At 38.3% G+C, this 27,885-nt stretch overlaps 2 protein-coding genes across 3 annotated transcripts in view; one reads left to right on the top strand and one right to left on the bottom strand.

Annotated features, from left to right (window-relative positions):
* Positions 1 to 2,035, bottom strand: part of Stx8 (syntaxin 8) — a 248,723-nt gene extending 246,688 nt beyond the window's left edge. The window contains exon 1 of the mRNA XM_047546175.1: positions 1,907 to 2,035. Coding sequence (XP_047402131.1) covers positions 1,907 to 1,923 — 17 coding nt within the window. The 5' untranslated portion in view covers positions 1,924 to 2,035. The remainder of the gene's footprint in view (positions 1 to 1,906) is intronic.
* A 692-nt stretch (positions 2,036 to 2,727) lies between these two features.
* Cfap52 (cilia and flagella associated protein 52) overlaps positions 2,728 to 27,885 on the top strand; it is a 46,370-nt gene continuing 21,212 nt past the window's right edge. For both annotated transcript variants that reach the window (XM_047545843.1, XM_047545841.1), the window contains exons 1-7: positions 2,728 to 2,851; positions 11,806 to 12,005; positions 12,391 to 12,527; positions 16,316 to 16,444; positions 19,398 to 19,497; positions 20,797 to 20,913; positions 25,853 to 25,953. In XM_047545843.1, the coding sequence (XP_047401799.1) occupies positions 2,782 to 2,851; positions 11,806 to 12,005; positions 12,391 to 12,527; positions 16,316 to 16,444; positions 19,398 to 19,497; positions 20,797 to 20,913; positions 25,853 to 25,953 (854 nt within the window). In that variant the 5' untranslated portion in view covers positions 2,728 to 2,781. The remainder of the gene's footprint in view (positions 2,852 to 11,805; positions 12,006 to 12,390; positions 12,528 to 16,315; positions 16,445 to 19,397; positions 19,498 to 20,796; positions 20,914 to 25,852; positions 25,954 to 27,885) is intronic.

Raw genomic sequence — 27,885 nt, 5'->3', positions numbered from 1 at the left:
ATTCAATGATGAGTATGAAGGGGCCCATTACAATATTCTACTTCATGTATCTTTTACCTTCCATAACAATTAAAACAGTAAAAAAAAAAAAAAAAAAAAAAAAAAAGAAACCCACTACCAATATAAAAAAAAAGTTCAACCAGAATATAAAACTATTAAGGTTTAAATAATTTTTCCACGGTGTATCATCAACAAATAAGCTGCTCTAATAGTAAAGCTAATTAACTTTGGCAAAGAACCAGTTCAGAGACAGTAATCATCTGCTACTTCTATTAAACAGAGAGTTTATCACTTGCTTTGGTAGGGCATTAAAACAGTACCTGCTACGTTGTTACATTTTTAAATATTAGAACACAGTTCAGGAGGAAGGAAGTCATCAATGGTCTATGACATTCAGTAGTACAAAGGCAAAGTTGTAGCAGGATCTGGTTTTCTGCAGGTTTTCTGGGATGGGGGAAAAGGTCTCCTTATCTCTGAGTTTTACTTTCTAAAAGGTGGCTTCCACTAGATGGAAAGCAACCTAGCAAGATATATCAAGGGCCTTAAAAATGTTTGTATCTTGAACCCAATACTTCTACTTCTGTGAAGGGAGCCAAAGAAAAGAGATGGAAAAAAAAGGAACATATTTTGCAATAGCAAATTACAACAAACAAAACCAAAACCTAAAATAAATAATCATCATTCATATCACTGATATACACCATAAAAATGTTTTCAGTTCCTGTGTTCATGGTGCATGCCTGAAATCCCAGACAGGTAACAGACTGTGGCAGGATAATCACAATATCAAGGCCAGCTGAGGCAACTTAGCAAGACCCTGTCTCAAAGAAAAAAAAAACCAGAAAACATTTGGTGATATGGACAAATCTGCTTGTTTTGTAAAGCATATGTGTGTGTATAAAGATTACAGTAATAAATCCAAAATAAAATATCAATAACAGCTATTTTCAAATAAAAGTTAAAATGTCATTTATTTTCTTCTCTGCAAATATTTAGTATTCTCTAAATTTTCTATTAGAAGTATACACGATTATTAAAATTAGGTGAAAAAGATAATGTTCAATTCAGCAATTGATCCAGATAATCTAGATCCCAAGTAAATTTGACCTTGACACATTGCTTGAAACAATAATAAAACATATTAGAAACACCAACATAAGACATACTGCAACAAGAACTTTATAGAACTACAATGTTATAAATTATCAAAGAGAAAGGTCAAGTCTGTTAAGTTTATCGATTTGTTTCTTGGGATCACGACTTGTATCTTTCATCATGCAGTCCTTGGGACTTAGCTGCTGAAAAAATTACCCTTATTAGCTGTTGTTTTTCTGCAGAAGTAGCTGCTGATGGAAGTCTTCATGATACGAAGTCAGGAAAGGGTAAAATGCCTTATCACAAGTGCATAATTTCCCTCGCAGATTCCTACAAGTTTTTGAAGGGCCCACAAGATCTACGTCCAGCTAGTTACTACCTAGCTGGTGACCGTGGATTCTAAACCTTGGTTTCTCCACTACGGAGTTCAGCGGGTGCACCGACATTTCACAAAAACATTATTTCTATCTCACTTTTACAGAAGTCCAGAGAAGTCTGCGCCAGTCAGCCCCACGACCAGGATAGGCGGGAAGTCCCCGAGGCGAGACGCTGCCCAGAAGGGCTGGAGAAATACTCTTAAGATTCGGCTCAAGTCCTCAGCATCCCAGAAGTCTACCCCGTCTCCTTCCAGGGTCACCCATGTAAACACCAAGGGTGGTGGGATGCAACTAAGTCCCCCTCGGACTCCTCGCTGCTACTCTCTTCACCCGGACAGGCCTCCAGCCTCAACGCTGAACAACTGTCTCGCTCGCTGGAAGCCGGGTCTCCTCCCCGGTCCCTCCAAGCACTGCCGCCCTCACCCGGGGCTCACCAGGGGTCCGGTGCCATCGTGCCGCCTCCGCCCGCAGCTCGGACACTTCCTGCTCGCAGCAGCTGACTACGGCGGCCCGCGCGGCTCAGTCTCCGCGGTTCGGCCGGTGCGCGACCGCCTGGAGTTTGCAAAGTGAATTCGTACACTAGCACATCAGAACTATGAGGGGAAAAAAGAAAAGCACTCCTTGTGAGGACAGTAGGTTGGAGCAATTTTTTCCACTAAAAGATGCAAACTACTTGGCGCAATTAAAACTGTTGTTGTACAGAATCTAAGCATTTCCCCAGGAAGGTGAAAGCGCTTCAAGCCTGCCTTCTCGCTGTTCCTTAGATTTTTATCCTGCTTTAAAAACAAAACAAAACTGGATCGGGGCGATAAATGTATACTGTATACATTTACTAAAACCCACTTTAGGTGAATTTTATAATATGTAAGTTATACCTTCAAATAACGCTTTCAAGAAATCTTTTTAAGAATTGTTTTATTCTGCTTCCAACAAGGGGCCCAATGCATTATCAATTACATATTATTTTATAGCAGTCCACTCATCAAATGCAATCCTCTGTATTTAAGTATTTTTTAAATGTCAATAGGTGCTTAATTATATAATTACCCAAAAGGTCACAGGCTCTTTACAAGGGAAAGAGGGGAAGTGGTTCGGTACAGTTAGTGCTCACCCCAGCTCCCAGCCCCCAAATTTCCACAGAATGGAAAGAAAAAGGAAGCCCTCCCTACTTTCGCAGGAAAGCAAATAAACTCCGAAGAGTTTCTGCGCCGGCGTGGATCTGGTGCGCATGCGCACGGCCGTTACCATAACGACCGGGAGACGCTGTACCAGCTGGGGCTGAAAAGAGAGTGAGCGCGATTTCTTGGTGATGAATGAGAAAATTTCGCCCGAGGCCGAAGTGGCCGAGCTGGAGCTTGATGCGGTAATCGGTTTCAATGGTGAGACTTGGAGCATCCACGAGCTAGGCGGGTTAGGAACCCCGAGGACGCGAAGTGTAAATTGGGCGGCATCTGAAAGGCAGAGCGGGACAGTAGCAAGGACCGGGGAACCGCGTCCTCGCTCGCCCAAGGATTTTGGAGAGTCACTTCCTCGTTCCGAGTCTCAGAGAGTGGGATGGCTTTTTTTTTAAACTGCTCAGATAAGTACCAGCACCTAAAAGGGACCAAATGTCTCCTCACCGGAACGTGATGAATGAGTAAGTGTGGTTGTGACCTTTCTCCATCAGGGCAGCCCTCCTTGGCTCTGAGCACCACAAAGTCGTTGGACCCTCGGTCACCGCCGGATGCTCTCTGTGTTGACTCCTGGGACCTACTAACGAAACTTCCAAAATCCTAGCCGATGTACTATTAAGAACAGGCTTGGAGAGAACATGAATTTGAGTAACAGCTTTAGGGGATGATCTGGGTCCTGTAACACGAAGTGAGGATTCTCAAAGGTGAAGATTTCAAGCCAATATAGAAAGTGAATGGGACGCCAGGGGGAGTGAGAGGAAAGAGGTGTTTTTGATCGCAGGAGAGGCCTGACCATTGGGCTTACATCTTATTTGTGACTGCTTGTGGTTGTGCACATTAAAGAGGTGGCACACGCCTGTAATCCCAGCGGCCCAGGAGGCTGAGACAGGACGGCAAATTCAAGGTCAGCCTCAGCAAATTAGCCAGACCCTAGGCAATTTAGTGAGACCCTGTCTCAAAATAAAAAACAAAGAACTGGAGATGTGGCTCAATGTAGTTAAGCACCCCTGGCTTCAATCCCCAGTACGCTTTCTCCTCCCCTCCCCCGCAAAAAAGAGGAAAGATGTCGTGTTTTTGTTTTGTGTGTGTGGTTTGTTTGGGGGATGAGAAAAAACAATTAATTGAATTTTAGAAAAAGCAAACTTTTTTAAAAAATGTGTTGCGATGCCTGAAAATTTTAAAATTACAATCCTGTAGATGCAGAATAATCGCTGACAAGTTTTGAGCACATTCTAGGACATAGCCCTTGAGTGTTTTGCTTTAACAATCTCTGCAGAAAGTGGCACTTCATACTCTGAAATGTTGACCATCTTTAGAACTGGATATAAGATCACTGGTAAAGGAATTGAGTGGCCTCCAGTGAGTTGCAAAGGCTCCCTGCTGAGCCATGTACAGCCACACAGAGCTGAGCAACTGAATTCTTGCCGTTTTGTAGAGCCCCAGGAGCAAACATGTTATATTACATCCTGTGTCTTTCATGGTAGTTACTAATTCTTTAGTCTTTTAGGATGGTCAAATTAATGGAATTGTTTTCATCTTGTTGGTTTTTGTGATCATTTATGTTTTTTTTAATATAGTCAAACACACTTTTATTTAGAACCATAATATACCAAATAGTACACTATGGACTGAGAATAGAGATAAATGCATAGCCATGTTTAAGAAGTTCAGAAAACTGGAAAAATATAGTGAAACTGAAAGAAAAATTGGTCATCGTTACATTTCCCAAAGATATCACTGTTAATCTTTTGGTGTGATCCTTTCAAATACCCACTTACATAGAAATATTTTTTAAGTGAAAGTAGAATCATATTTTTGTGTGTGTCTATGTATTTTCTTATAACCAGAATTTATTTCACTTAACAATATGCTGTGTAAATCTTTCCTTGGAAATTAATATACTTTATACTATAAATTTTAAAGTAATAGTTAATATATTTTGTTGCATCATGATGCCATAATTTATTTAAATAATTATTAATTTTTAGCATAATTCTATTTTTTACATTTATTTTAAAATGCTACAAAGAACATCTGCATAGCTAAATCTTTTAGCTCTTTAACTTTTTTCCTGATAATAAGTAATAAGTACATCCTAAAGACTTTGATGTATCCTCCAAATATTATATATGCCACAGAAATATCTACAAAAAATAAACAGTGGTTCCCCTTATTCATGAGAAATAGGTTCCAAGACCTTCAGCAGGTACCTGAAACCAGGATAGTACCAAATCCTACATATGCTGTGTTGTGGGCTATATATACATATACCTATTTAAAATTTTAATTTATACTAGGCACAGAAGGATTTAACAGCAATAATGAAAATAACATAAAATAATTGTAACAATATAGTATAACAGAAGTTGTTTAAAATATATTAATTATTTCTGGAATTTTTCATTTAATATTTTCAGACTTCAGTTGACGGTAGACAATTATTTCTGGAATTTTCCATTTAATATTTTTAGACTTCAGATGTAAGTTGAAGTCTTGGAAAGTGAACCCAAAGATAGGGGTACTAGAGTTTAGGAATATTTCTTTTTTTTTTTTTTTTTTTTTTTTGCGATACTGGGGATCAGACCCAGGGCCTTGTGCTTGCAAGGCAAGCACTCTACCAACTGAGCTATCTCCCCAACCCTTAGGAATATTTCTAATAGCATTATTTCTAGTAGCTGAAAGCTAGAACCAACCAAAATGTTCATCAGAAGAGAAAGGGCAAATAAATTGTAGTACATCAGTCAATAGACTACTTTACAGCAAGAAAAAAGCATGAACAACTGCTACCTATGACAAGAAGGATGAATCTCACGAACATAATGTGAAATCAAAGAAACAAGACACAAAAGAGGACACATTATGTCCTTCCATTCATATAAAGTTCCAAAATGAGAGAAATTAACCTGTAGAGAGAGAAGTCAGAATAGTGACTACCTTTCAAGAAATAGAGACTGGGAAAAGTTGCATGGAAGATATCTGGAGTGCAGAAATGTTCTTCTTAGTCTGGGCTATCATTATAAGTGTGTTTGTTTGGTAAAAGGATATTGAGTTTTCTGTATTTTGTCTCCAAAGAAAAATGCTTACTTAAAAAGGCTATACTAGCTGCTATGGTTTGAGTTTGTCCCTCAAAGGATTCATGAGCTCAAGGCTTGATCCCTGGTGTGGCAGTGTTATTATTTAGATATGGGGGGTCCTCCCAAACTCATGTATAAGACAGTGCAAGAAAGTTTAGAGGTGAAATGATTGGGTTATGAGAGCATTAACCTAATCAATGCATTATTCCATGTGAATGGATTAACTGGGTGATAACTGTAGGCAGATACGGTGTGGCTGAAAGAGGTATTTTACTGGGGCATGCTTTTGGGGTTTATATTTTGTCCCTGATGAGCAGAGCTCTCTCTCTTTGCTTCTTGATTATATGTCCTGGACTGCTTTCCTCCACCATGATGTTCTGCTTGCCTTGAATCCAGAGCTATGGAGTTGACCACATATAAACTGAGACCTCTGAAACCAAGAACACCAAATAAATTTTTCCTGCACTAAAATTGTACTTGTCAGGTCTTTCGGTTTCAGCAACAAAAAAGCTGACTAAAACAGGCAGTGTTAAGATGGTAGAATCTTTAAGTGGTAGAAACTAATGGAAGGTTGGTTAGGTCACTGCCTTTGGGAGGGATCAAGGTAGTTTTCATAGTACCCTGGTTAGTTCCTACTAGAATGGGTTGTTACGAAAGAGTAAACCTGGCCTCTGAATCTCTCTGGCTTCCTGTCTTGTTTTTCCCTTCATGTGATCTTAGAATTTCAGCCCCTAAAACTGTAAGCTAAATAAACTTCTTTTCATTATAAAGACCCAGTCTTAGCTATTTTGTTGTAGTAACAGAAAATGAACTAATACACCAGCTCTCAGAAAAGAGAATAAGCAAAGTTTTGTAAAAGTTTGGGAGGAAGATTTTATTCTCAATCAAAGAAGGACTGGCCTCTTTAAATTCAAGTAACTTTTAAAAATCAGCTAGAGTCAGTGGGTAAAGATTGAAGGGCACACCATCCCAAGTAGCAGGAACAGTGAAGCAAAGAAGGAAAAGTATGGGGCCTGTTTAAGGAATGGCAAATAGTTTGGTGAAACTTCAGGGTCAGGCACTGGCAGGATAACCCAGGAAAGAGCACCTGGGGGTAGATTCCAGAGGGCTTAAATGCCAGATAATTAAGATTAGATGTCTTGGGGATGCAAATTAGAAGTAAAAGCAAGGCCCATTTTATCATGAACTGGAACTCATGGTAGGGTTATATTCTTAAATTTGAAGTTGAACTTGAAGGTGCAAATATAAATGTACTTGTCTCTTCTAGGTGTAATGTTTATGTCCCGGCAAAGCTCTTATGTTAATACAAGAATGTTCAGACGTGACATGATTAGATAGTGAGAGCTGTAATCTAATCAGTCCATCCTAGCCTGAGTGGTAACTGAAGGCAGGTGGGGCATGGCTAAAGGCGATAGGCCACTGAGGGGGTGCCCTGAAGGGTGCATCTTCCTGTGGCCCCTTCCCCCATCCCTCTCTCTGCTTTCTGGCCAGCCATGATGGCTGCACTGCTCCTCCTCCACACTCTCTGCCATGATGTCCTGCCTCACCTTGGGCCCAGAGCAATAGACTTGGCCCAAAGCATGGACTGACCCTCTGACACTTGAGTCAAAATAAATTCTCCTCTAAGTTTTTCTTGTTGAGTATTTTGGTCACAGACACAAAAAAATGACTAACACATAAGGAAACCAAATATAGCTGAGTTGAATATGAAAACATTTTATAAAGTTATAGTTATTAAGAATATGGTCAGTTTTATCAATTGACTGGGTTAAATAATTTTTGTTATTCAAAGAGCTCTTACAAACTAAAAATAGCATCAACAACAAAAGAGACTGCAAACTAAAACCTGTGGGCTACTGTCTGTTTTATAAATAAAGTTTTATTGGAATGTCCGCTTGTTCATGTGTTTTCTGTAGCTGCTTTTACACTACACTAGCACTAGCTGCCACAAAAGCCATATAGCCCAAAGAGCCTAAAATATTTACTGTCTAAAATATTACTATATTTGTGACTAAAATTGATAATGGGCAAAGAAACATAAATATAAGAAATATAAATTGTCTTTACCTCTTTACCCAGAAAATTTAAAACGCTATTAAGACAGTGACATTGTTACTCTCAAATTGCCAAATTGCCGCTGTGTCTTTGATGAGAGTCTAAGAGGCAGATATTCCTGTTGAAAACAACCAATTTAGGAAGATAGTACATAACAAGCTCAGCCAATCAGATTTTCCCATTCAGAACTTCCCCTCTCAAGGGAATAATGGAAAGGCGCAGAGTACTGTGGGAGTTGAATGTTACATTGAATTTTGAGCAATGTGAAACGTGTGTTCCTTAGTTCATATTGCTTGGTCCTGCTTTCTTATAGTCTTGCCCATTTTCAAGTGTGATTTTTCTATACTTCCTATCAATTCTGTGAGCTATTTGTATTCCTCCCACTATTTTTTTTCTTTTTCTTTTCTTTTTTTCTGCATTTGGACAGAGTTCACTCTTCTTGATTATAATCGAGAATCCTAACTATTAAGTACAAAAAATTTAACTATGAAGACACACACACCTACATGTTAAAGTCATTTCTGGGCAGGTTATGTACCTAAGAGTAGAATAACTGGTCCTGGGCATGTACATATTCAGCCATCATCAATATAAACACGCCGTTTTCCAGAGCAATTCTTCCCATTTACTCTCCCATCAAGCAATGTATAAGTGTTACCTTAGTTTCACACCAACACCAATGCCTGGTACTGTCAACCTTTTTAATTGTGGGCATTATGGTGGATATGACATGGTATTTTGGATAAAATTTGTATTTCTCTGCTTACTTGCAAAATTGAACATCTTTTCATACGTCTACTTGATTTTGAATTTCCTTCACCATAAAGTGCCCTTTTATATACTTTGTTCATTTTTCTGTTGGAAAGTTTGTGTTTTTCTTACTGATTTGTAGAAGTTTTTCATATATTATGGCAATGATACTTTGTCTATTATATACATTACAAATATCTTCTCCTGGATAGAGTTTTTCTTTTCATTTTGTCTTTTGTTAACATAACTGGATAAAAATATCAATCTTTTCATTAGGTTTGCTATTTTTGTACGTGGTTAAAAAGTCATGTCCTACATCTGTGTAAATATTAAGTCTTATTTTCATGTTTATGTCTTTGGTCTACCTGGAAGGTATTATTTGTATATGGTGTGAGATAGGAATCTAATTTTATTTTTTCCATATGGATAGCCATATGATTGTTTATAAGAAACCTACAATTACAAAAATAATAACATGTTTTAAGTAGGAATAGAACACTCAGAAAGGCACAAATCTCAGTTTTGTTTTGTTGATGTTGTTCTGGTACTGGGGATTGAACCCAGGGGCACTTAACCATTGAGCCATTTCCTTTTTATTTTTTATTTAGAGACAGAGTCTCCCTAGTTGGTTAGGGCCTGACTTTAAACTCATGATCCCCTTGCCTCAGCCTCAAAAGTGACTGGGATTACAGTCACCAAGCCCGACCAAACCTTAGTTTTATAAGAACTTACTTCATTTAAAGAAAAAAGAAAACAGAAAAAAAATGAATACTCACAATTAAAATGAAAGGAATCATTTATTCAAGAACTACATTTTATATATATAAATAGTTTATTATATATAATGTCATAATTATTATATATAATGTCATATTATATATATACATATATATGTATTTTTTAAATTGTAGGTGGATACCATACCTTCATTTTATTTTATTTTTTTGTGGTAGTGAGGATTGAACCCAGGGCCTCATGCATGCTAGAAGAGCACTCTACCATTGAGCCACAACCCCAGCCCCAAGAACTGCATTTGAATTGGGCACAGTGTCCCCACCACCACCACCTATAATCCCAGCAGCATGGGTAGCTGAGGCAGGAGGATACCAAATTTGAAAACAGCCTCAGCAATTTAGTGAGGCCTCAGGTAACTTAGAAAGACCCTGTCTCAAAATTTAAAAAAGGGCTGGACATGTGACTCGGTCATTAAGTCTTCTTGGGTTCAATCCTCCATACCAAAAAACAAACAAAAAACCAAAACCTGCATTTGGCTGTTTGAACGACAACAACAAAAAAATCTATTTAGCTATGAGAATTGCACGATACAACAAAATGAATTCCAGAAGGAGTTAATATGAAAGAGGAATCATTTGAAAATGAGAATACTGGTGGACATTATGTTAAGTGAAGTAAGTTGGCCATAGAAAGACAAAAAACACATGTTCTCACTTACATGCAGAAGCTAAGAAGTTTCTTTCGAAGAAGTAGAAAATAGAATAGCAGTTACCAGAGTCCGGGAAGGATGTGGGAGAAGGAGGGATGGCGAGAGAATGGCTAACAGGTGCTTCTGATGTCCTATATATAGCACATTGCAGTAGCTATGGTGGACAACAATTAATTGAATATTTCAAAATAGCTAGTAGAGAAGATTTTGAACATCCCCAGTACAAAGAAATAATATATGTCTAAAGTGATAGATAACTCACTTACCTGATCTGATCATTAAACATTATATATATATATTGAAATATCATGCTGGATTCCCATAAATATGTACAATTGTTATGTGTCTGTCTATGTCTGGTTTATTTCATTTAGCATAATGTTCTTTATGGTCATTTAAAAAATTGGGCTATGGACCTGACTAGACAGTTATCGAAAGACATACAAATGACACACAAGTATATAAAGAGGTGCTCAACATCACTAATCATCAGAGAAAAGCAAATCAAAACCACAACGAGATGTCACCTCACATCTGTTAGAATAGCTATTATCAAAAAGGCAAAGGATACCAAGTGTTGGTGAGGATGTGGAGAAAAGGGAACCTTTGTACACTGTTTGTGGGAATGTAAAATAGCAACAGCCATTATGGAAAAGAGCATGGAGGAGCCTCAAAAAATCAAAAATAGAACTACCTTATGATCTAGCAACCCCAATTCTGTATACATTCAAAGGAAATGAAATCAGTATCTTTTATTTTTCTTCTTTCAGTATGATGGATTGAACCCAAAGGCACTTAACCTCTGAGCCACATCCCCAGCCCTTTTTTATATTTTTATTTAGAGACAAGGTCTCCCTGAGTTGCTTAGGGCCTTGCTAAGTTGTTGAGGCTGGCTTTGAACTCAAAATCCTCTTGTGTCAGCCTCCTGAGCCACTGTGTTACAGGTATGAACCACTGTGCCTGACTGAAATCAGTTATCTTGATAATATATCTGCACCCTCATGTTCATTGTAGCATTATTTGCAATGATCAAGATAACGGACATAGCCTAAGTGTCTATCAACAGATGAACAGATAAAGAAAATGTGAAATACACACACAAATACATTTTAGTATTATTCAGTCTTTAAAAGAAGAAATCATGCCATTTGCAAAAATGAAGATGAACCTGGAAGACATTGTGCTTTGTCTTTGCCAAAATCTTGTTTGAGGTATGGGATTCACATTCTTCGTATACCTATGCTCTTACCCAAACACACTGCCCTGCTCCATGCACTCCTGCTTCTCAGTATTACAAGAATTGACCCTAGGGCCTTCCTGTCCAACATGATGAAGCTTCTCGACCAGCATCAGCATCCCTTCGGAGATTATATAAAATGCAGCATCTCAGCTGGGCATGGTATCTCATGCTATAATCCCAGTGACTCAGGAGACTAAGGCAGGAGGATCACAAGATTGAGGTCAGCCTCAGCAATTTAGCAAGAATTTGTCTCAAAATAAAAACCACAAAGGGCTGGGGATGTAGTTCAGTGGTAGAGCACCCGTGGGTTCCATTTATTATATTTACTTCAAAACTAAAAAATACAGAATCTCATTCCTACCTTAGACCTGGAGAACCTGCATTTTAGTAAGATCCCTTTGAGATTTTTTGCACATCAAAGATTGAGAAGGGATGTACTACACCAGCCTTCTTGTTTGTGGAATGAAATTACCTGTTGTCCCTTACTTATTTTCATTGAACTAAGGGTCATTCTAAAAGTGTTGTCTTTTGTATTCTAGTTTTAAAAAATAAGTACTTTTGCACCTGATTATAATTATTCTTAATCTCTGTCTTTTAGGACATGTTCCTACTGGTCTCAAATGCCATCCTGACCAGGAGCATCTGGTTTATCCCCTGGGATGCACAGTCCTCATTCAAGCAATAAATACTCATGAGCAGAGATTCCTACATGGCCATGGAAACAATGTCTCCTGTTTGACTATCTCCAAGAATGGAGATTACATTGCCTCTGGACAAGTCACATTCATGGGGTTCAAGGTGAGTAGATTGAAAACAATTCCTGTCAATATACTTAGAGGATGCCTCCCTGGAAATGCCACTCCAGGTCCTAAATTCTGTGCTGCCCTGGATTTTGTCCTTCGTTCTTCCTCTGACCTCTCTTTAAACCCATTTCCCTTCCAGCAGGCTGAGAGGGAAGGAATGATGTCTTTACACCAGATATCACAGCTCATGACTGATAATGGTCAGGAACAAAAGACCCTGCTTTAAAAACTGTTCCCATTCTGTTGCTCTCTGGCGTGCTTATAAAATATGGTCTAATTTCTAGAAAAGTGTCATTCCTGATTATTTCTCACCAAGAAGGGTTGCTATCTCCTCAAATTCTTTTAAAGCCTTTTCTCTAACAGCGTATTCTTGCCCACAGGCAGATATCATTTTGTGGGATTATAAGAAAAGGGAGTTGATTGCTCGGCTATCACTTCACAAGGGCAAAATTGAAGCTTTGGCCTTTTCACCAAATGACCTGTACTTGGTGTCTCTGGGAGGCCCAGATGATGGAAGGTAAAGAACTGAACCTATTCACACTTATTTTCTACCAGGTATATTTCCAGAGGTTTCAAGCATCCTGTCCCAGCAATTTTGTCTGTTGACCCAGCTACTAATACTTCCATACACTTTTTTTTAAGTTGTTGATGGACCTTTATTTTATTTATTTATTCATATGCTGTTACTGAGAATCGATCCTAGTGCCTCACACGTCCTAAGCAAGCACTCTACCTCTGAGCCACAACTCTAGCCCTATATGCTTTTACGTATACAGTATTTCCTTGTTTGAGCTTCATGGGTTTGTTGTAAAGGAAGTTAGTGTTTATGTATGGTTATCTACTGACGGTTCTCTTAATATATAGAAAATCAACAAACTTTTCATGATTTTCCCTCCTTTAGTGGTTGCTAGTAAGTGGTCACACCGTCCCTGGACTATCCCCATTTGACAGTCTTTTATGAGGAACATATCCAGAAATCATCTCTAACATTCTTACCTCAGAGCTGGGCACGTGCCTGTAATCCCAGCAACTTGGGAGACTGAGGGAGGAGGATTACAAGTTTGAGACTAACCTCAGCGACTTAATGAGATCCTGTCTTAAAATAAATTTCTTTTAAAAGGTCTGGGGTGAACAAAAAAATAAATAAATAAATAAATAAAAGAAGGAAGAATAAATAAATAAATAAAAAGAAAGAAAGAAAAAGGAAAAAAAGGTGTAGGGTGTAATTCAGAGGTAGAATGCTCCTGGGTTCTCCCAGTACCCCCGCCACACACACACACAATTCTTACCTTCCTTGGGTGCACACTGGAATCACCTGGGGAGATTGTAAAAATTCTGATGCCTGCATCCTACCCATGGACATTCTTGGAGCTTGACTGGTAGGCCATCCCTCCTCTTCCCCCTGCCAGAGAGAGTAGGTCTTTGGGGAAAAAAATGGCCCCTTCGCCAAGGTTAACCTGGCAGAACTGTTATTCTCCTTGTAATTTTAAACTTGACCTTAGGCTATCTAAAACTTGCTCACAGAAAATTGGGGAACATTGAGAAGCCAATGAATGTGTGCCCTGCTAGTAAAATACAATATGCCTACCCCTGGTTAGTCCCTGTGGGGAGGAAGATGGTGTTCTGATGACTGGTTTTGGACAACCAAGGATCACCTTGAACCTGCGGGAGGGGTCCATTCTACCCAAGTCACCTGGATTCTACACAAAGGGGGAGAAATGAAAGGGATGCTGTGAACTGTAGTGGACACTCTACAGTTTGCATTTACCTTTTATGTCTTGTAGTCTATTTATGAAATGTTTGTATCAATGCTATCATACTATCCATGTTTTAATGCAGCTCACACCAAGGACATCTCTATGTATGTACACACAGACACATATATGGCTCTTTGCAATGACTACACACAAGTCCATTGTGCAGATGTGCCAAAATTTATTTGGCCAACTCACTATGTTGGTGACATTTATTTACTTTTAAATCTTAAATTTGCTTCTGAAAAATTAAAGCTATACCTGGCCTAGGTGTATAAAACATATTGCCCTCCTATACAAAAGGATCCGAGATTCAAAAGTATGATTCCAGAGCCACTCCACGTGTACTTGAACCATGAGACTCTTGCATTTTTCACAGTTTTTTGAGATATATTTCATATATTATAAAATTTATACAAGGTGTTTAATAGAGTGGTTTTTAGTGTATATATGGTTTATAACCATCATTAAAATTAATTTTAGAACATTTTCAACAGCATCCCAAAAAGCACTCCAATAGCCCATTAGCAATCATTCCCCATCTCTCCTCTCTCCCACCCAAGGCAAACACTCATCTACTTTCTGCCTCTGTATATTTGCCTACCTATTCTGGACATGTCACATAAATGAAAGTATACAATATGTGGCCTTTTCTAGCTGACTGCTTTCACTAAGTGTAATGCTTTCAAGGTCCATCCGTTTGTAGGATATATCAGCATATATATTCATTTTTTGTTATAATCAAATAATATTCAAATAATATTGTGTGGATACCACTATTTTCTTTATCCATGCAATAGTTAATGTAGTTGATAAACCTCTGGGCCTTTTGTTTTTGTTTTGTTTTTAGTTTTTTGTTTTTGTTTTTGTTTTGTTTGTTTGGGTGCTAAGGTTGAACATGCTAACAACATGCTCTGTGAGTGAGCTCCCAGCCACCATTTCCCGATTTGTTTTTGCGGGGGTGGGGGGGGTGGGGGGGTGGGGATTGAACCAGGGGTGCTTTATCACTGAGCTGCATCTCCAACTCTTTTTATTTGTGTGTGTATTTTTATTTTGAGACGGAGTCTCACTAAGTTGCTTAGGGTTTCACTAAGTTTCTGAGGCTGGCCTCAAATTTGTGATCCTCTTGCCTCAGGCTCCCAAGTCTCTGGGACCTATTTCCACTTTTAAGCGATTATTATTAATGATGTCTATGAACATTCATGTAAAAGTTTTTTGTTTTGTTTTTGGGGTTTTATTTTTGTTTTGTATTTTTTGAGACAAGGTCTAGCTAATTGCCCTGGCTGGTCTTGAACTTTAATCCTTCTGCCTCAGCCTCCCAGGTAGCTGGGATTACAGGTGTGTACCAATATACCCAGCACATGCATGAGATTTTTTTGTGGCCATGTTTACATTTCTCTTGGATGTGAAGTCTTCATTTTTGTTGTTGTTCATTGTCTAGTTATCATTTTAACCTTTTAAGTGGTTGACCTCTCAATTTCCCACTATGAAAAAAGAAGAATTTGTAGCTTTTGCCCCACTTCCTCTTCCTCACGCCTAGTGATGTTGGTGATATCTTGGTTTTAAACTACCTGTGAGTGCAGACCATATAGCCCATCTCGTAGAGTGCCTGCTTCTCATGCTGGAGGCCCGGGTTCGTAATCCCCAGCACCCTGCGGTTGTGGAAATTACAAACAAATGAAAACAAACTACCTGTAATAATACATTCTATATGTAGATAATGAGGAAAGTTTAGATATGCCTGTTTTTACATTAACAAGGTTTGTAACATTTGCATTCTTTTGCTTTAAATATTTTGATTCAAACATTTAGCATGATATGTTTCACCAACAGTCTTGGTACTCTTATCCAAACATTATTCAGTTTAGGACTAAGTTGTATGATTGTACCAGGAAAGAAGGAAATGTTACCCTAAAGCAAAGTGTGGTCCCCACACCAGTAGCATCTGCATCAGCTGGGACTTGTAAGTAAAGCAAACTTTCAGGTTCCACCCCAGATCTCCTAAATTCCCTTCTGGGGAGAGGGACCTGGCAGTTGCCATCAATAATTATTTTAAAAATTATTATTTAATTTAACAAATGTATGGATACAGTGTGATAATTTGATCCATGTGTATGGTGTGGGATAATCAGATGGGGTAAGTATCTTGTCTTTCTGATTCTGTTGCATGTTCAAGTTTGAGAACACTCTCTTAGGTCATCCTCTTAACCGCTGCTGGAATACTTCTTCAAGGAAAAAAATTTACATGAGATAAATGGATACTAAATTTTTATGCTTTTGTGTTTGAAAATGTCTTTATTTTAGCATCGGACTTTGATGGGCTCACTGATTGCTAGCCGCATAATCATTTGCCTTCAATGCTTTGGAAGTTTCACTATTTGTCTTCTCATATCCAGTGAGAGAGAGGAAATGTCTGGGGCTTTAGAGACTTGTTTTTGTTCCTTTGTTAGTAACCTGTTTTGTTTTTTCTCTCTAGAGCCACTGAAATAGTTGTTTTCTTATTTTGAAAGCTGGATGTTCTCTGATAGTCCTTTCCTGCTTGTTTTGGCAGTGTGGTGGTTTGGAGCATAGCCCAGAGAGACGCCATCTGTGGCAGTCCTGCAGCTGGCCTCAACGTTGGGAATGCCACCACTGTGGTGTTCTCCAGGTGCCGGGATGAGATGTTCATTACTGCTGGAAAGTACGTCTCCACAGTCTAGTTTCAGAAGTCATAAATTACTACAATTTGCTTGCATAGGAAATGTGGCTATTCCAGTTTAGGGGACCATGTCTTTAGTTCTGGACAAACACCTTACGTTATAATTTTCAGAGCTTTCAGAGTCACCGGAAGTTGAAGGACTTTTAGCTGAATACCATTTTAAATATGAAAATTCTGTGACTCCTACTGAAAGAGTCCACTGAGCTGCTAAACTCATCTCAAGTTCATTTATTTATTTATTTTGGTACTGGGATTTGAACCCAGGGATGCTTTACCACTAAGCTATATCTCTGGCCCTATTGATTTATTGATTTCATTTTTTTTTCCATTTTTTTATTGGTGCATGATAGTTGTACAAAAAGGCGGGATTTGTTGTTACGTAGTCATACATGCACACAATATAGCGATATAATTTGGCCAATATTATTCCCTGCCTTTTTATTTTTTATTTTGAGACAAGGGTCTCTGTAAGTTGCTGAGACTGGCCTCAACTTTGTGATCCTCCTGCCTCAGCCTCCCAAGTCTTTGGAATTACCGGCACGCACCATCATACCTGGCTCAGGTTCTTTTTTTGTTGTTGAAAACAAATTATTTCCAATCTGTGCTCACAAAGTAATTTGCACAATTGCACAGATTCACTTACTGGTTGGTGTTTCTTACCACCTGCTCATGAAATGATATTTTGCAAACAAACTGTGCCAGGAAGTTTCAAATGTTTGGATTGTTAGCCATATGACATAATTTCCAGCGGGATCAGTTTTAAGCAACTTACAGTGACCAAGTTGAACATCTGAACAGAGGCCTGCTTCTAACAGAATAAATTAATTACAGATGGACAATCAGAGCCCTGTATGGAGTTATAGGGAAGGTTAAACATGTATAACAGCATTCCTTTCTATGTCATGTACCAGTTCAAAGGTGAGAAATCTGAAAATGTAGGGTTGAAGTATACATTGTTATCTTCATCTCCCTTCTGTGAAAGTTACACACAGTGGTTACTTTTCCAGCCAGAGTAAAGAATCTATGCTGCTCTACATCTGCACTGTTTCCTGTCCCCACTTTGTGACATACTGCCTACATTTATCCCATGGCTAGTTATGAGGAAAGATTCATTGAGAGGCTCTGAAACTTGCTGTCCTATGTGAACATCAGCCCCTGTCAAGCAATCATGAGGACAGTGCTCTAAGGCAAGATCAACTAGCCATGCCCTCCTCTATCTTCTAAAGCCACAGATGACCCAGCGCCCTTTGGGTTCACAAAGTGGATTGACTACGCTTTGTTTTATGGAGTGCCTTTGTTCCTTAGTGGCTGCTTATGCAGAAGGCTTTGATCCATTCTAAGGTCCATGGGCAATGTTCACCAGAAGTCAAAATTGGAATTTTATACCAATAAGAATATTTTTAGAACAATCTGTATTCCAACTCTGCTTCAATTTCATGTGACACTAGTTACTGAGAAAGTTAACATTTTCAAATAAGGTTTCCGTCATGGTCCATGTATACCTGGGTTCTCTATCACAATTCTGATTTTGTGTATTCCATCATATTGTCCCCTAAACATTCCAGGATTTCAGTATCCAAATGCTATGTACCATGAGAGCCATGGAAAAGCTCTTATTTTAACTTGGAAAATACATTTAAAATATTTTTTGAGCACTTAATGTCATTTTGGAGGTCAAAAAATAAAAAATAAAAAATAAACTTGAACTTGATAAATTTTTAATTAATCTTTTCTGCCTTGAGGTATTAGCTGAAGTCTTTGTGATGTTGACCTTGACATTTTAAAACAATTATTCAGATTAACTCAACACACAATGATTACATACCAACCATATATCAAGTACGGTGTTAGCTGCTAACTTAAACTTTCAGTTGCTTATTCTCATTTCTCTTCCTTGGAGACAGGACTGTCTATACTAAAGTAATTCCCTTAAAAATTATTTTACAGCTCAATACCTTAATTTATTCTTCCTGTCTAATTGAAATTTGGTGTCCCAAACAAGTGTCTCCTCTTACCCTAGCCTCGGTAACCACCATGTTAGTCTCTGTTCCTATGTGTTCCACTTTTCTAGATTCCACCTGAGTGAGATTGGGCAGTACTTGTCTTTCTGTGACTGTCTTACTTCACTTAGCATAATGTCTTTCCAGGTTTATCCACACTTTCACAAATGATGGGATTTCTTAAGACTGAATATTCTCTTGTGTATATACTATATTTTCTTTATCCATTCATTTTCTGATGGGGTACTCAGATTGTGTGCATTATGGTGACTACAGTTAATATATATATACACATATAATGTATATTTACAATATACATACACAATATATTTATGTAGTATATATGAAATAGTACATTGAACATGGCAAACAGATTTTCAGCATTCTCACCACAAAGAGGCAATACCTATTTTTCAAACCTTAATTTTGCCATTCCACAATGTGTGTATATGTATGCAGTGTCTATTTATCATGATGTATACGATTTTTACTTGCCAATTAAAAGATAGGAAGGGGAAAACAAATTATATATTTAAATAGCAAAAAAAGAAAAAGAAAAAAGAGGGAAAGAAACTTAACAAACTGGTTTTTCTGTGCATTTCCTTCCTTGCTTAGGTGTGTTTGTTTTCAGAATAGAAGTCAGAGAATGCTCTTCAAAGTGAGTGACAGCTGGGCATGAGTTCTCGCTCTGCTGTGTACAGCTCTGCATTCTCTGATTTGGAGAGATGATTTGGAGGGATCAGAAAACCTACCTCTTAGGGTTGTTGTGAGGATTGAGTGAAAGATCTTAATTACAGCACTAGGACCATAAAAAAAAAACACCCTCAGAAATGTTCTCTTCCCTTCAGCTTCTCCTTCAAGAGAATACAGAAAACATAAAAGAGATGAGAAAGTGATTAAATGAGTATCTGTTTGATTGTGATTTTTGTTTATAGTGGGACAATTCGAGTATGGGAACTGGATCTCCCAAACAGAAAAATCTGGCCAACTGAGTGCCAAACAGGACAGATGAAAAGAATAGCCATGAGTATTACAGTAAGTATTACTTCAAATATTATTTTAAGCAACTATTACTACAAGTTCCTGTTAATAGTACCAGCCAAGGGGTGTGTGTGCATGTTGGCTTGGGGATAGGAAGGTAAATTGTAACATATGGAATGTCAGTTTTACTTATTTATTTGCAGTACTGGGTATTGAACCCAGGGGTGCCTTATCCCTGAGCTATATCCCCATCCCTTTTTATTTTTATCTTGAGACAGGGTCTTGCTAAGTCACTTAGAGCCTTGCTAAGTTGCTGAGGCTGGCCTTGAACTTGCGATACTGTGACTCAGCCTCCCAAGTCTCTGGGATTATAAGTTCACTTCAGTTTTACAGGCTGTCATCAGATGCCCAATACCTACTTCACCAGGAAGGAACATGGCTCTAATGGAAGCAGTGTAGCCAGGTGGTGCTCAGAGCCTACAATGTATCTCTATGTCACCAATGCTATTTTTGCCACTGGAAGTATGATTCCTGATAGTAAAATTTATTGTTAAAATATTATTCTCTACCATAAAGAGAATGATTAATTTTTCCCCAATACTGATAAAGCCAAGGGTGCTTTACCACTGAACTACATCCCAACCACTTTTATTTTTATTTTTTCATTTTTTAATTTTGATTATTGTACTGGGGATTTAACCCAGGGGCACTCTACCACTGAGTCATATCCTCAACCCATTTTTTAACTTTTAATTTTGAGAGAGGGTCTCACTAAATTGCTGATGCTCTAGCTAAATTGCTGAGGCTGACCTTGAACTTGTGATCCTTCCACCTCAGCTTCCCAAGTAGCTGGAGTTACATGTATGCACCACTGTGCCTGGCAATATGTTTTCAGTCTGGATTTATAATTCATGCATATAACCTCATTCTCTATTGACTTATTCCTCTTATTTAATTCATAGTCATTTTATGAATATATTCTTTGGAAAATAAGGAATGAAGCAAATGCATACCCTCTGGTGAAACCCACCTTCGTCCTAGGAGCTTTTTGAAGGCATCTGAGAAGTCAGGACTGACAGGGCGTGCTTGTTAACATCAGACCCAAGTAGACATCAAGTGAAAGACACAGGCTAATTGGAACCTGGTATTTCTGCCAGGTCTGTGTTTGGCCTTGATTCTGCTCCTCTTGGAGCTATTTTTACCCACCACCTTTGAGTCTGGGGAAGTAGAAGTAGCCATGAGCATCTTCAGAAGTCTTCATGGAGTCTTAGGGGAAGCTCACCCCTGCCCTTATCAGGGACTCAAGGATCACTGAGGAAACTGGTATTCAGGTTATGTTTTCTCTCTTCTCAGATGGCTGATGATGACAGTTTTTTCTACCTTGGCACCACAACTGGAGATATTCTAAAAATGAACCCCAGGACCAAACTTCTGGCAGACACTGGACCTGTGAAAGACAAGTACAGTTTAGTGAGTAGAGACCAACATGTTTTGCTCTGCCCTGTCATTTCTCCTACTCTCCTAGCAACACAGACTTTCACTAGGAAAGAGTCTGTAGAAAAAAATAAAAAGTCATTTACATACCCAAGGCCACACTTACATTTGCAAAGTTCACTGGCTAATTCTCTAAGTCCTTTTTTTTTTTTTTTTTTTTTTTTGGGTGCTGGGGATTGAACCCAGGGCCTTCTGCTTGCAAGGCAAGCACTCTACCAACTGAGCTATCTCCCCAGCCCCTTCTCTAAGTCCTTATCTCTGGTTATTTTTCTTTCTTTTTTCTCCTTCTTCTCTTTCCCCATCTCCTTCACCTTTCTTTCTCTTTTGTACTGGAGATTGAACTCAGGGACACTTTAACCATTGAATTACATCACCAGTCCTTTTTTTATTTTTTAATTTGAGACAGTGTCTCTCTAAGTTTCTGAGGCTGGTTTCAAACTTGAGTTCGTCCTGTCTCAGCCTCCTAAATTACTAGGATTACAGGCATGCACCAGAGTACCTGGCATCTGGTTATTTTTCAGTATAAAGACTTAACTAGGTGCCCTTGATTAGGAAATTGGTACCATTTATTTTCTCACCTCCCTAAAGTACATTGGTTCTAGCCCAGTTGCTATATGTAAAAAAAAAAAAAAAAAAAAAGGTGTCTTTGATCTATAAGAAACACACACATACAGGTACCTATATATGTATATGTATATATGTGTGTATTCCCTTTTCTATTCTAATAACTTTATATTGGATTTTATTTTAGACTTAGCTGACATTGTAAGTCATGAATGAGACCTAGAAACAATCCATGGTTCAGATTTTCAGAATTCCTAACAATTCTGGTCAGAAGTCCACTGAACAATGTTGGTATTTAAACAAAATATAAACTCTACCATCAAACAATGATTTTACATAATAAAGGCTGCTATTCCCAGCACCCTCAGAAAGTTCCAAGGGCTGTTTCTACTAAATTGAATTTAAAAGTTTGTCCTAAGTTCTACACCTGCCTATCTCATTTCTGATAACAGAACAGATGGTTCTAACTAAGCTTACTAAGATCCTCTCCACTGTGCAGATATTCTCAAGAAACTTTGAAATATTGCACTGTGCTCCTGGGAAAATGTCAGAGTTATTTTTTTAATCATATAATCATTTAAAATTCAAGTCTTTAAAGTGATCCAAAAAAATGGAGAAAAGCTCTAGAATAGGTAGAGAATAGGTATAGAGGTAGCAATAATTCCACAGGAGATCAAAGTGTAGCTAGATTGATATTTTTCTAATTATTTTAAGAGCAAAGCAGATCAAGTTAAAGAAAGGCAAGTCCTAGAACCCTGCCAGTTTCAACACCTGAAATACCTCCAAGGACACTACTTGAAAACTTGGTATGGATACTCTTTTGCCTGTCAGCATTTGGGAATGGAGTGCCTCTCCAAAAAGGATCCTGGCTGTCTTTGTGTCCCTCAAACATTTAGCATACAGGTCTCCTAGTGATGCTTTCATTCCTGACCATTCAGGTCTGATGATCAATTTCACAAAAGCAGTGATTTCAAGATACCTTTTACACAGAGAGTAAGAAAATGATTCTTTGAAGGGAAGGTGTAAGAAGTGCCATTGAAGACTTTGGGTTTGAATATCAGGTGATCTTGGACAGTTATCCCTTTTGAAACACTACTTCAAGGTTTGCTTTAGGGTTAGAAAGGCAAAGAATTGGAATGAAATCCAGCACAGTGGCACATACCTGTAATCCCAGTGACTTGAGCAGCTGAGGTTGGAAGTTCACAAGTTCAAGGCCAGCCTCAGTGGCTTAGTGAGACCCTGTCTCAAAATAAAACATAAAAATGACTGAGGATGGCCAGGCATGGTGGTTTATATCTGCATATCTGTAATCCCAGTGGCCTGGGAGGATGAGGCAGAAGGATCGTGAGTTCAAAACCAGCCTCAGTGAGACCCTAACCAACTTAGTAAGACCCTGTCTCAAAATAAAATTTTTTTTTAAAAAGGGGTGGGGATGTAGCTCTGTGGTAAAGTGCCCCAGGTTCAATCTCCAGTAGTGAAATTAATTAATTAATTACTTGGGTTGGTTTAAATTTAACCTGTTAGGTATAAAGCACTAAAATGAATGAAGATGATGACAACAATGAGGATAATAACAATGCATGTTTTATAAGCTCTACAGAGAAATCAAATGAAACTCCAATGAAAATAATCAAAAACTACATTTTAGAGAAATATTTCATGTTCATGGATAGACTCAATATTGTTAAGATGTCATTTCTTCCAACTTGATCTATAGATTCAATATAATTGCAATCAAAATCCCAACAAGTTGTCTCATGGACATTGACAAGCAAGATTCCAAAGTTTATATACAGAGGCAAAACACCCCCAAAAGCAGCACAATACTAAAGAAGAATAAAGTTGGAGGACTGACACTACCCAACTTCAAGATTTACCAGAAAACTAGTTTTGGTCAATGAATAGGCACAAATAATGTATCAAAATAGCTCAGAAATAGACCTGCATAAATATACTCGGGTGATCTTTGACAGAGGGTCAAAGGTAATAAATGCCCAAACAAGTGGATATTCACATGTGAAACAAACAAATAAAAAACTAGACATAGACCTTATATCCTTGATAAAAATTAACTGAAAATTGACCCCAAGACCTAAATATAAAATATAAAACTCTTAGAAGATGATTAGACATGGTGGCACATGCCTCTGTAATTCCAGCTATTCAGGAGACTGAAGCAGGAGGATTGCAAGTTCAAGGCCAGCCTCAGCAACTTAGCCAGAAACTGTCACAAAATAAAATAAAAAGGGCTGAGGGTATGGCTCGGCTGCAGAGCACTTACCTAGTATTCACAGGGTCCTGGGTTCAGTCTCCATTATTACAAAAACCAAACCAACCAAACAACAACAAAAACATCCTAGAAGATAACATTGGAGAAAATCCAGATGACCTAAGATTTAGTGATGACTCTTTAGATACAACCTAAGGTACAATCCATGAAAGAAAGAATTCATAAAATAGTCTTGATTAAAATAAAAATTCAGCTCTGAAAAAATACTGTGAAGAGAATGAAGGGGCTGGAGATGTGGCTCAGTGATAAAGTGCTTGCCTAGCATGTGTGAAGCTTTGAGTTTAATCCCCAGCATCGCCCAAGAAAAAGAAAAAAAAAAAAAAAAAAAAGAATAAAAAGTCAAGTCATAGAGTGGGAGGAAAATATTTGCAAAGGACACATCTCATAAAGCATATAATTCTAGTCCCTGCCTTTATATTCTTGAGTCTTAGTTTCTCTTTTCACACACAGTAGAATGACTTGTGAGCCAGAACGGGCAAAATTCAGTTTACAGTAACTTGAAAGTAACTTATTTATAATAATCAAACTTCATTAAGAAGCAAGTCTATAAATTCTCTAGCTATATTACTGTTGAATATTTTAAGATCTATTATTGGTAAATTGTCTCAGTCATTTTGTGTGACTATAACAGAATACCTGACACTAGGTAATTTATAAATAATAGAAGTTTATTTGACTCATGGTTCCAGAGGCTGGAAAGTTCAAGAGCTTAGCCTGGCATCTGGCAAGGGACAGTGTGCTTCATCATCCCATGGGGGAAGGCAGAAGAGGAAGAGAATACGAGAGCAAAAGAGCAAGAGAGGTTCAAAATCACTTTTTTTTTTTTTTTTTTGTGGTGCCAGGGATTTGAACCCAGGGCCTTGTGCTTGCGAGGCAAGCACTCTACCAACTGAGCTATCTCCCCAGCCCCTCTAAATCACTTTTTATTATTATAATTACTTATTATTTATGAGAGATAGGGTCTGTCCAGACTGACCCTGAACTCTTGGGCTCAGGTGATCCTCCTGCCTCAGCTTTCCATGTAGCTGCGACTTACGTGTGCCTCCACACCTGGCCAAACTCATTTTTTTTAAAATAAGCCCACTTTCTTATGCAACTTTTTCTCTTTTCTTTCCTTTTTCTGTTTTTTTCTGTACTGGCGATCAAACCCTGGATCCAGCACATGCTAGGCAAGCTCTCTACCACTAAGCTACATCACCAGCCTCCACAAGTCCACTCTGTTGACAACCAGTCCACTCCCTCAATCATGACATCAATCCGCCTGTAAGGGCAGAGCCTTCATGCCCAATCTCCTCTTATTAGGCTCCACCTCCCAATGCTGCTGTAATAAGGATTCAGTTTCCAGCACTTGAACTTTGGGAGACACATTCAAACCTTAACAGTAATGCACATTTAAAAATAAGTTCATAGTGAATACTATATACTGGTCATTGTACCTCCCCAAACTTCGAAAATTACTTTGAATTTTAAATATGTACTATGTGCCTTAATTCAGAAAACATAGTCACCAAACAGGAGTCTTTTGTGCTGTCTTTGGATGTCAGATATGGTCTCTTTGCATTTGTAAGAATTAAGTTCTGGTGAACATGATGGCAACTGAAGGGCTAACATTACGGTGGCTGTGCTTAAGCCTTCTGTTCTAACTGAATTTAAGCGGATGTGAAAGCATTAATGTTTAATTTATGCAAAATGCACAGATGATTGTAGAGAGGAAGTGTGGGGAAGCAGGTCTGCTTCTTGCAGGACTGGGAGGCAACTTCCTAGCACATGAGCTTTTGTTGGCATCAAATTCCCCTGGCCAGCCTGGGGGTACATCCGGATGGTTCCTTCATGAACTTCACCATGCAATATGTGCAGCAGCATCATGGCCCAGGCCTTGCTCACCATGGCAGGCACTGCATTGATTTATTTTTATTTTTATTTTTGCAGTCCTGGGGATTGAACCCAGGTCCTTATGCATGCTAGGCAAGTGCTCTACACTGAGCTACACCCCCAGCCCTTTGTGTTAATTTTTAATGATGAGACCACCTGGCCTTTTCATAGCACTGTTTCTCCCCCTAGGGAGTGTCGGCCATCAAATGCCTGAAGATGGGGGGTTTGTTGGTAGGCTCTGGAGCCGGATTGCTGGTCTTCTGTAAAAGCCCCAGCTACAAACCCATCAAGTAAGTTCTGGGTCCCCAGAATTGGGGGTAGATCAAGACCCTCCAGAGGGAGGTTCATCTTAAGTCAGCAATTAATATGACATTGGCAAAGTGATATTTGGTTAAAGAATCTCATCTTGCTATTAAAACGAGTCATTGGAATCACAATAAATATATAGTGGTTTCTTTGCTAATGAAAAGGCATCTGTTGAATCAAACCAAAATTGTCCACTGTGACGCAGAGGGACACTGCCCTTTTATTAAATTGTAAGTTTTAATTTAACTAATGTATTGATCCATAGCAAAGGAAATCTGATGTTATTAACTTATCCCCACCCCAGCCCTCAAATTTTAAACTTTCAAAATTGGTTTTGTCAATGAAATTTATTATGCAATGAATACCTATTATGATTAAGACCCTGTGCTAGTAGTTATGTATTTGAATACAAACAGGCAATGTTCAATAGCTATTTTTGTGTGCCACATATTGTACTATGTACTTTTCATCACTCATCTAGTTAAAATAAATGTAAATAAAATCTACACTGTCATTAACGAGTACTTATCAATCACTTCCTCCCCCAAACCAATGTGCTAGCTACTATTTTAAAAGTAAAGAAAAATAAGATATGGTCTTTGTCCTCCTGGGACTTACAGTCTGGTTTGGGGATAAGGTATATTGCACAGGAAAAGAAGGTTACCACAGTAGAAGATAGTTATTAGCACAAACATCATGGTCCAGCTAAGGTAAAATACATCATGGTAGAGAAGATCAGAGAAAGAAGTTATCTTCTCAGGATAGAGAGATAGGGAATTCACTCCACAGCAGAGACAAGGCCAAACTTTTACCTTGATTTCAACAAAAGCCAGATACCCCTAACCAAGTTCCCTCAGTGTGGCCACTGCCCACCCTCAGGGAGCTAGGGGTATTTGCATATGCATTGTAGAAAGGAACACCAGCTGTCTTTGTTTAAACAAATATGTACTGAGCAGTCGTTATGTGCCAGGCACTATTGTAGATGTTTGGACATCTCAGTGAATCAAAAAAGAAGGAAAAAAAATTCCCTGCCCTCATGGAGCTTACATTCTACTAGGAGGGGAAAGAATAATAATAAAATAAGCAAGAAAGTACATACAGTAATGCCCCTATCTGTGGGATATAAATTCCAAGACCTCCAGTGGATGTCTGAAACCATGGATAGGACTGAACACTGAACCACATATTATTTTTTCCCATTCATATGTACTTAGGATAAATTTTAATTTATAAATTAGATATTATAAGAAATTAACAACAAGTTGACAGAAAAACTAACACACATTTGTTTTTCCTTCGCAATTTCATGGATAAAAGATTAGTTCTTAGCAATCTCAGCATATGATTTGTTTTTTTTAAATTGAGAACTTTGACCTTTTCACTTAAAAGAAGCACTTTATGGCTTCTCTTTGGCATATCTGAGTTGCCAGCATCTCCCTTCTTGTGCTTTGGGGGCTGTTATTGAGTAAAATAAGGGTTACTTAATCTCAAGCACTGCGCTATCAAAGCAGTTGATCTGACTTCCAGGATGGCTACTAAGTGACTTAGGGACATGTGGTGTGGGCATGCTGGATAAAGGATGCTTCGTGTCCTGGGTGGGAAGATCAGGAAGGCACAAGATTTCATCACACTACTCAGAATAATATGCAGTTTAAGACTTATGAATTGTTTATTTCCAGAATTTTCCATTTAATATTTTCAGACCATAGATGACATGGGTAATGAAAACCAAAGAAAGCAAAACCAGAGACTGCATGAGGAGAGGGGGCTATTGTAATATTAATGGATGATGAGTGCAATGGAAAAAAATAAAGTAGGGTAGAGAGTTAAGGGGACTGGGGATTGAAAAGTGGCAGAGGACAAGATACAATTTTAAATTTAGTGCGAAATCGGTCTAATTAAGAATATATTTGGAC

Source organism: Sciurus carolinensis, chromosome 3 (assembly GCF_902686445.1).
Source record: "Sciurus carolinensis chromosome 3, mSciCar1.2, whole genome shotgun sequence".
NCBI lineage: Eukaryota > Metazoa > Chordata > Mammalia > Rodentia > Sciuridae > Sciurus > Sciurus carolinensis.
This window is presented reverse-complemented; position numbering and strand designations above follow the sequence as displayed.